The sequence below is a fragment of the Saimiri boliviensis genome, chromosome X (assembly GCF_048565385.1).
Source record: "Saimiri boliviensis isolate mSaiBol1 chromosome X, mSaiBol1.pri, whole genome shotgun sequence".
NCBI lineage: Eukaryota > Metazoa > Chordata > Mammalia > Primates > Cebidae > Saimiri > Saimiri boliviensis.
This window is the reverse complement of record NC_133470.1, coordinates 45,375,137-45,384,617: the sequence shown is the minus strand read 5'-3', so window position 1 is coordinate 45,384,617 and position 9,481 is coordinate 45,375,137. Positions and strand designations below refer to the sequence as shown.

The 9,481-nt window shown below is 49.7% G+C and overlaps 1 protein-coding gene across 10 annotated transcripts in view; it reads left to right on the top strand.

Moving 5' to 3' along the window:
• The first annotated feature begins 174 nt into the window (after window positions 1-174).
• The window catches only part of FOXP3 (forkhead box P3), a 16,464-nt gene continuing 7,157 nt past the window's right edge, over window positions 175-9,481 (top strand). Inside the window, exons 1-3 of one of the 10 annotated variants that reach the window (XM_010350237.3) lie at window positions 175-522; window positions 672-1,539; window positions 8,827-9,058. In XM_010350237.3, coding sequence (XP_010348539.1) covers window positions 8,849-9,058 — 210 coding nt within the window. In that variant the 5' untranslated portion in view covers window positions 175-522; window positions 672-1,539; window positions 8,827-8,848. Of the gene's footprint in view, window positions 573-671; window positions 9,059-9,481 lie in introns of those variants that run through there. The other 9 variants (XM_010350236.3, XM_010350234.3, XM_039475530.2 and 6 more) reach the window with 9 other exon arrangements.

Sequence of the window (9,481 nt, the reverse complement as noted above, 5' to 3'; positions counted from 1 at the left end):
ATCATTACACAGGACATGTAGGGAACATTCCGACCCAAGTCTGCAGGGAACAAGAGGTCATTAACCTTGGGAACATCACTGCAAGGGGTCATTAACCTTGGGGGCATCACTAGAGTCAGCTCCCCAGGTCTCCTTCCTGACATGCATGCCCTTTACCCCCTCCCTTGCTCCCTCCCACATGCTGCGACATCTGTTAGACACCTGCTGTTCACAGGGTCCCTGCAAGCCTCCAAGCAGGGGACCTCATCCCACCTTTGTCCCTCCCCTAGCTGTCCAACACATCGAACACATGCCATTTTTTGAATCTCAGATGTGTCCCACCAACTCAGAAGCCTCAACCAGCGAAAGTTTTGTTTTGAACTAATGGTAGAGAGGGTTGGGTTTTTTTTTTTTTTTTTTAATTGTTGTTGTTGGCTGATTTTTTTAAGGTCTTTTTTTTTTTTTTTTTTTTTCTATTTGAGCTTTTTTTTCTTGTCTTCACAAAGCCAGGCCATCAGGCCCACTCTGGGCTTTTCCAGAAGGGTGAGTCTGAGTTGAGGAAGCAGGCCCTCCTTTTTATGAAGGCTTAGAAGGTAGAGGGAGGAAAGGGGACAAAAGCGTGAAGGGGTGGGTCTTGGCTACCAGATTTGTACCATGTAAATAAAAAGCTTTTTCCAATTTCTCTTCCCCAGGTCTGAAGCCAGTGTTGTAAAGGGCTGGAGTGGACGTGGACAACTAGAACCCTGGGCTTTGCAGGGTGCTGGGAGCTGGAAGTCTCCATCATGGCCTGGAGAAGCCCCTGGGGGCTGGTCTACCATGCTGACCAGTGGTTGGAGATTGTGCCTGCTGAGGTCAAGAAATGTAGCCGCTAATTGCTGGACAACCTAAAAACTTCACAAGCTTCAAGTCTCCAATGACTCTCCAAATCCCAGAATCTCCCTGTCATCACATCCTAGAATTTAAAACCTGAGACCATCAACTTCAAGAAAACTTGGGGGTTTCAAAACCTGGCACCAAAGAAAGCAGGACCCACACTCGTCAGCTCTGTGATCTTGGGCAAGTTGCTTGACTACTTAAGCCTCCATTTCCTTCATCTGTATAACAGCAATACAATAATGATGAGATGGAGCTCAAGGGGCCATGGTGAGGTTTGAACGTGATCACTTGTGAGATGTGTTCAGCGCTGTATCTGACCCACGGAAAATTCAAGATAAACATCAGCTACTGAGATGATGGTGGATATATAGAATCCTAAATCCTTGGAAACTAGGACTTTTCGAAGTAAAAGATCCCAAAGGCTGAGCGCCTCAGAAGCATCAGGCCATGATGTTCCTGAAACTAGAGGGTCAGGATCCCAGTGGGCCTCTGGGCTTCTTCGTGAGGACGGACGCATTAATACTGGGGATCTTCCCAGTGGGGCGGTGGCTAGGTCAGGGCACTCAAGCCCTAAAGCGTGATGAGGCAAGACTTTCCTCTCTTTCCTCATTCGGTAACTGTCAGTGGATTCTGGGAGCCAGTGATTCTCCGACTCTTCGATTCCGTGAATTGTAGGGGATGACGGTGGGCTCCCGCTTTCTCCTCTGTGAAGTAACTTACATGGCTCTCACCCTCTGTAGGAGAGTTGTTGCAGGAGGGTCCAGAACTCCCCTCTCTGGGTAGAGCAATGGGGACCATACCAATTCCATCTATGGGGAAACTGAGGCCTGGAGCAGGGCGAGGCCTATGGAAACCCAGCCCTAGTCCTGTCCCTTTCCCTGGCATTTCCCATCCACACATAGGGCTTCAGTTTCTCTCTTTCCCCAGAGACCCTCAAATATCCTCTCACTCACAGAATGGTGTCTCTGCCTGCTTCAGGATGGCCCTGTGATTTATTTTAGTTCTTTTCCCTGGTTGCTTTTTTTTTTTTTTTTTCAAACTTTACACACTTTTGTTTTAAAAACTGTGGTTTCTCATGAGAGCCCTGTTATCTCATTGATACCTCTCACCTCTGTGGTGAAGGGAAGAAATCATATTTTCAGATGACTCGTAAAGGGCAAAGAAAAAACCCAAAATTTGAAAATTTCCGTTTAAGTCTCATAATCAAGAAAAAGAGAAACAGAGAGAGAGAGAGAGAGAGAGAGAGAACTATGAGAATCCCCCCCCCCCCGTGATTATCAGCGCACACACTCATCGAAAAAAAATTTGGATTATTAGAAGAGAGAGGTCTGTGGCTTCCACACCGTGGTTTTTCTTCTCGGTATAAAAGCAAAGTTGTTTTTGATACGTGACAGTTTCCCACAAGCCAGGCTGATCCTTTTCTGTCGGTCCACTTTATCAAGGTGAGTGTCCCCGCTCTCCACTACCAGATGTGGGCCCCATTGGAGGAGATGGCAGAGAGGTAGGCACTGCGGGGTCAGGGCCCTCTGATACAGTGGGATGCACCCAGCTACCATGATTCCAGCCAGGTAAGGTCTTTAAGAAAATAATAATAGAATAAATGCCAGAAGACTTAAAGTTGAAGTACTTAATCAGGAGCAAAGCTAAATAAATTCATCAATTGATACATAGATGGGTAGGATTTTTTTAAATATATCAGCTGCCAGTCTTTATGGATTTCAGAGCTTTGAACAACTTGAAATGCTGTCCAGGTGCGACTGGAAATTTCAACTGCATCTCTCCCATCTCTTTGTCTCTTAGCTCTTGATGCCTCTCGTCCTTCTTCTGTCTCTATGCTCACCCTGTCTCGCTCTTTTACATGTTTCTCTACCTCTCTTTCTCCCACCATCTGTCTGTCGCTCCACTTAGACACTCTTTCCCCGCATCTCTCCTGGCCTCTGACCATCTCCCTGTCTGTGTCTCCTCCATCTTGACCACACTCCATCGATCTCCTTTCCTCCATCTTTCCCGCTCTCTTTTCTTGCCTTCCCCTGCCTGCCTTCTCACCCAGCATCCAGCCTAGAGCTTTGTACACAGCTGGCGCTTAATAATAGTAATGTCACTGAGGACCTTTACATTTTACGAGAGTGAGCATCAGTTCTGTTCACCCTGGTAGCAGGAGGATTGCGAGGTGCCGGGGCAAGCTGAGCACTTAACTGAACTTTGCTTGTATCACTTTAGAGGAGATCCTCTGTGGGGGGTGGGGGGACTGGGGGCACTTCACGCCATTGTCAACCGTGGTTTAGCTGTGTGGACCTACCCCAGGATTGCATGTGTGTGACCAGAGCCCATGTTCAGGAAGCGAGCAGGTTGTTCACGGCTGGGGTGAGCTCGATTCTGCAGGCTTAGCAAAGCGTTTGGCACACAGTAAGTGCTCGCGAAGTGTTAACTATTAGTATTTCTGTAACCAAATTAGAATCATCCTATATATTGGCTTTGTTCCTGCTTTATTCAATTAACAGTAGTGTTTTTGAAACTTACCAATAATGGTTTAAACATGTGATCTTTCATGATGGACAAGACTGTCCTCACATCAGCATGAACTTTGATTAATTTGACCAAGTGCCAATTGTTGGACATTCCGGTTGTTTCTCGTTTTTTTTCTATAAACATCCCCGACTGCTTCCTTGGATTCCTGAAAAGGGAGTTTCTGGGGCAAAGGCGTTGGGCATTTTTAAACTTTACGACCCTCTCTGCAAATTGTCCTTCCAAAACGTTATCCTATTTTATGTTCCCTCTACTTAGCTAACCTTGGGTGAGTATTATTTTTTTAATTATTTCCCACCATGATAAGATAATGTAAGAAAAACACATTATCGCATTGTTGAAATTTGCATCTTTTGATTACTTTTACTGTTTATTAGCCATTTGTCCTTTTTTTCTTTTCTTTTTTTGGTTGTCTGGTTATGTCTTTGCTCCCAATAGTGTGTTCATCTTATTTTTCTCTTATTGATTTGCCACAACTCTTTATTTGGAATGGTTATTAACCTTTCATCAGCCATACATATATATAGCAAATATTTTCCCCAATTCATCATCTGTTTTATTCTATTTGTTTATGGTGTTTTTTGTGATGCTTATGATGGTTTTATATAGTCAAATAGGTTAGTCTTTTTTTCCTGTGGCTTCTGTCTCTGGTTTTATGCTTAGAAAGTCCTTTCCCACTTGAAAATCAGATAAATGTTCACCTGTTTTGGCTTCTAGTCTCTTTTATGGCTTCATTTTTTCCATTTACTGTAGAGGTTAAGAATGTGGGTACTGGAGCCAGACTGTCTGGGACAAACTCAGCGTCACCCCAAACCCTGTGTGTGATTTTTAGCCAGGCACTTAACCTCTCCTTACCTCCATTTCCTCATATGTACCGTGATGATTATAATAGTACCTTCCTCAGTAGTCTTTGTTATAGATTGAAATTTTTAACCACAGTAAATACTTAGCACAAGGCCTGACACACAATAAACCCAAGATCAGCATTAGGTATTAAAATGTATATCTTGAATGGATCTGAGTATTTTAGGGTATATAATGATGTGCCATTTCAAACTGGGCAAGGAAGGGTTGTTGGGATAATGGACTGATTATTCAGTCAATAACTTTATCTCCTCCCTAATTATCTCAGACACATTTGTTAAACAATCCACCCTCTATGATTCTCCAGTTTGAAGTGCCACATTCAGCACAAACTCAGTTCTCTCCATATGTGAGTCCATGTCCGAGCTTTCTATTCTGTTCTCTTCCCTAGTATCTGTTCTTACACCAGGGCCACACTGTTTTTCTGATTGTTACTTTGCAATACAGTTCAACACCCAACTATGGGTGCCCCTGGCACCTTGCCTTTCTTTATTCGTTATTATTTCAGGCAGCATCAGTTGAACCAGCCAGAGACCAGAAAATGTTATTTGAGGAAATCCTCTCGCACTCGTGCACTCTTGCTCTCTTACGTGTCTCTGTTTCTCTCCATGTCTCTCACCATCTCTTGTTCTCTCTCACTCTTTGTATGTATCTCTTTATCTCTATGTATCCCTACCAGTCCCCTAGATAGAGGGGCACTTGTCAACTTGAATCCCTGAAGATACCTAATGACTTACCCGGACACAGCATAGAAGGGCCCTGGCCCTCATCTACCCCACACCGCTCCCCATTCACTGTAGAAGGGAAAATTGAGGACCAGAAAGCCCAGGGCCTCACTGAAATGCAGCGGCAGAGTTGAAACTCAAGCCTAGATCTCACGACTCTAGGTAGGATCCTGGCTCTGGCTCTCTCCCCGACTGCAGGCCTGTTTACCCCTCAGCACCCATAAGGGGAAGGGGGACCTGGGCCACCATTCCCCCTTCTGCCTTCTCACATGTTGGACCCTAACTTCTCACAGACTAGATGATCCACAATCACAGCATGGGGCCCAGCCTCATAAGAGCTGGGCTAGGTGAGGCCCCAGGCCCCATAGGTCAGGAGGCCTAGTTGACCAGAGTATGGTGATGATGGAAGCGTGTCCGTCAGTCAGGTTTTGTGTCCCCAGAGCTGGTGCTGGTCTCTGAGAATGTTGATCGTGGGGCCCGTCCAGAGAGTTTGGTGGTGGGTTCTGTATTGGCAAAGGTGGAGGCTTTTCCAGCTCCCCCTGTGAGGCCCAGGCCAAAGGCACACCAGCCTCAACCTCCTCCTCCCCGTGTTGCCATCTCTGGCGGAACGGCCATGAATTTGGGAATGTTGTTCCAGAGTAGACAGAGAGACAGGCCCTGCGGAGGCTGGCCGTGGTTCCAGGCCTGGTAGGCAAGAGGCCCTATGAAGCAGCGAGCTGCCTGACCTTCAGGTGGTTCCAGGGAGTTTGGACACCAGAGACACTGGCCTATATACATACTGAGAAGTTAGGACTGTAGACCCCACAGTCTGTGGTTTTGAGATTCTAGGATCCTTTAAATCGAAGGAATGCTGTTTTATGATTCTGAGGTCCTGGTGTTATACTATTTGAAGACCCCAGGGGTCCCATGCCTGGTACTCTCAGAGCTTCAAACCTGGATCCTCTCTACAACTCAAGAAGGGCCAGGCCTACAGAGCCAGGGGGTTGTCACAGTGGCCAGATGGACATCACCTACCACATCCACCAGCACCCACGTCACCCCACCTGGGCCAAGCCTGCTACAGGACAGGGCAGACAGTTCTCGGAACGAAACCTATGGGGTGGGGTATCTGCCCTCTTCTCTTCCTCCGTGGTGTCGATGAAGCCCAGCGCATCCGGCCGCCATGACGTCAATGGCGGAAAAATCTGGGCAAGTCAAGGGCTGTGACAACAGGCCCCAGATGCAGACCCCGATATGAAAACATGATCTGTGTCCCAGAAACATCCCCCATTCAGCTTCTGAGAAACCTAGTCAGAAAGGGACGTCCCAACAGACAGTGCAGGAAGCCAGCTGCCCAGCCCGACCCTCCAGGTCCCCTACTCCCAGACAGATCATCTCCATGTCCTTGTCTGAGAATGTATCTATGCTTCGCTGAGTCAGGCCATCCCACATGTGTTGGGGAGAATTCTTAGCTCTGGCCACATGTCCAGGCAGCTTCAGAAGTGACCGCAGGCCAGCTGCGTGGGCCAGACCAGAATGATGGAAAACATCCGTTCGCACCAAAATCGGTATTAGTTTGTTCTGGCTGCTGTAACCAAGTACCACAACCGAGTGGCTTCAGCAACAGAAATTGATTATCTCACAGTACTGGAGGCCGGAGTCCAAGATCAAGGTGTTGGCAGGGTTGATTCCTTCTGGGGGCCGTGAGGGAGAAGCTGTTCCAGGCCTCTCCCCCAGCTTCTGGTCGTTGATGGCGATCTTTGTTATTCCTTGGCTTGAAGGAGCATCACCCCATCTCTGGCTTCATTCATTCACTCATACATTCACTCACATCATCTCATCAGTACTCTCACAGACCCTTGTTCGGAGCCTCCACCCACAGTCTGGATTCTCACACAGTAATGTTCTAAGCCCCCAGGAGAGTAAGAACTTAATACCTGTATTCTCACACTCATCTCCCTCAGCACCACAGCTCTGACAACCCCCAGGGGGTGACAGCAAAGAAAGGAAGGGACAACTGCCACCCCACAACCCTTCTATACTCCCCCAGGCTGCTGTCGGCAGCTGTGTGCCCAACTCAGTGTTGTGAGGTGGAACGGGGAGACAGGGAGACAAGACAGACAGACAGACACAGACACAGACACACACACACACACACACACACACACACCGGAGAGTTTGTAAAATGTGCACATGGACACACACTTCCTAAAGAAAGTAGAGTTCTCAAATCGCTGTGAGACTATGAAACTCAGCATCTGAGCATCCCCTTCCGTAAAATGGGGTTGGCTAGGCAGTCCCTTCCAGCCCTGGCTTCCTCTAAGGCCAGGATTACAGGATCCCGAAAAGCCAAGGCTTCCCTCAGGAAGTGGAATGTTCTGGGGTTCAGCAGAGGGACCTGGAGCCATTGTGGAGAGCTTTCAAGGTGAAGACAATAGAAGAGCAGGCCTTGCATGGCTTAGACAGGGGAAGAGGAGAAGGAGTGGGCATTCCAGGCAGGGCAAGTAGCATGAGCCAGGCTTGAGGGCCAGAAATTGAGGTGAACTCTGATGGGGGCTGGGCTGAGGAGTTTCCACAGGCCCCAGTTCAAAAAAGCCCATCTCTCCTCCTCTCTGGCACCTGCCGTGCTAGATCCATGCATGATCACACTTCTGGACTCGCCTCCTTGCCCTGAGATCCAGACTCCCTTATTCAGCTGCTCCCTCAGCCTCTCCACTCACACATCTAATGCCAGACTCTTCATGTCCATCCACAGCTGCACTTTCACCCCTAACCCCACTCCCTGCCATATCCCCCATCTCAGGTAATGTCCGCTCAGCCCTTCCAGCTACTCAAGCTAAAACCCATGTCACTTTGACCCTCCCTCTCTTACCCACTACATCCAAGCTGCCTGCACTGCTCCCGATCCAGCTTCAGATTAGTCTCAGAATCTACCCACTTCTCACCTTCTCCACTGCCACCAGCCCGTTCTGTGCCAGCATCATCGCTTGCCAGGACTGTTGCAATAGCCTCCTCACTAGCCCCACTCACAGCACCCAGATGAATTTTTTGAGTCCATGCTTAGTCACAGGGCAAAATAGGACTCCCAGGAGAAAGTCTGAGACTAGGTCCAGCAAGATAAGCAAAGGCAGCCTATGCAGGGTGCAGGGAGGGCTGGAGACCTGAGGCTTGAAGACAGCTCTCAAGTGGAAAGAGAAACAACCATTGCCCTTGTACACACCAGGGCTGTGCTGGCATGGGCAGGCAAGCCAGGTGCTGGACCTGTGCATGTGGGGCGTGTGTGGGTATGCACGTGTACCTGGGTTCCCGACGTGTGTGTGTGTGTGTGTGTCCTGAGCTGGGGTACAGCTGTGGGGTCCCTCGGGACATGTCCCAGCCAATGCCTGCTCTGACCAGAGGGGTGTCCACGTGTACCGATGTTCCTGACGCACGTGTGTGTGGGGGGTGTGTGTGTGTGTGTGTGTGTGTGTGTGTGTGTGTCCTGAGGTGGGGTGCAGCTGTGGGGCCCCTCGGTACATGTCCCAGCCAATGCCTGCTCTGACCAGAGGGGTGTCCACGTATACCTATGTTCCTGACACACGTGTGTGGGGTGTGTGTGTGTGTGTGTGTGTGTCCTGAGCTGGGATGCAGCTGTGGGGCCCCTCGGGACATGTCCCAGCCATTGCCTGCTGTGACCAGAGGGGTGTCCACGTGTACCTATGTTCCTGACGCACGTGTGTGTGTGTGTGTCCAGAGCTGGAGTGCAGCTGTGAGGCCCTTTGAGACATGTCCCAGCCAATGCCTACTCTGACCAGAGGGGTGTCCACGTGGTTCAGGTGGTCAAGTATTTCATACTGCCCCGGCACATGTGTGACTCCTTTCCCTTATGTCTATGCAGCCTGCTCTCGGACAAGGACTCGATGCCCAACCCCAGGCCAGTCAAGCCCTCAGCCCCTTCCTTGGCCCTTGGCCCATCCCCAGGAGCCTCACCCAGCTGGAGGGCTGCACCCAAAGCCTCAGACCTGCTGGGAGCCCGGGGCCCAGGGGGAGCCCTCCAGGGCCGAGATCTTCGAGGCGGGGCCCATGCCTCCTCCTCCTCCTTGAATCCCATGCCACCATCGCAGCTGCAGGTGAGGCCCAGGGCCCAGGATGGGGCAGGCAGGGTGGGGTACCTGGGCCTACAGGTGCCGACCTTTACTGTGGCACCAGGCGGGAGGGGGTTGGCTGGGGCACAGGAAGTGGTTTCTGGGTCCCAGGCAAGTCTGTGACTTATGCAGATGTTGCAGGGCCAAGAAAGTCCCCACCTGCCAGGCCTCAGAGATCGGAGGCTCTCCCCGACCTCCCAATCCCTGTCTCAGGAGAGGAGGATACCATATCATAGTCCCATGGGCATCGCTATGTGTCCCCATCCCCATGTGAGAAGAGAAGACTGGGGCTCAAGGAGGTGAGGTGACAGGGTTGAGGCCAGTTCTGCCATTTATTAGCTGTTTGATCTTAAAAAAAAATCACTCGATCTCCATGAGCCTCAGTTTCCACATGTGTAAAAGGGGGAC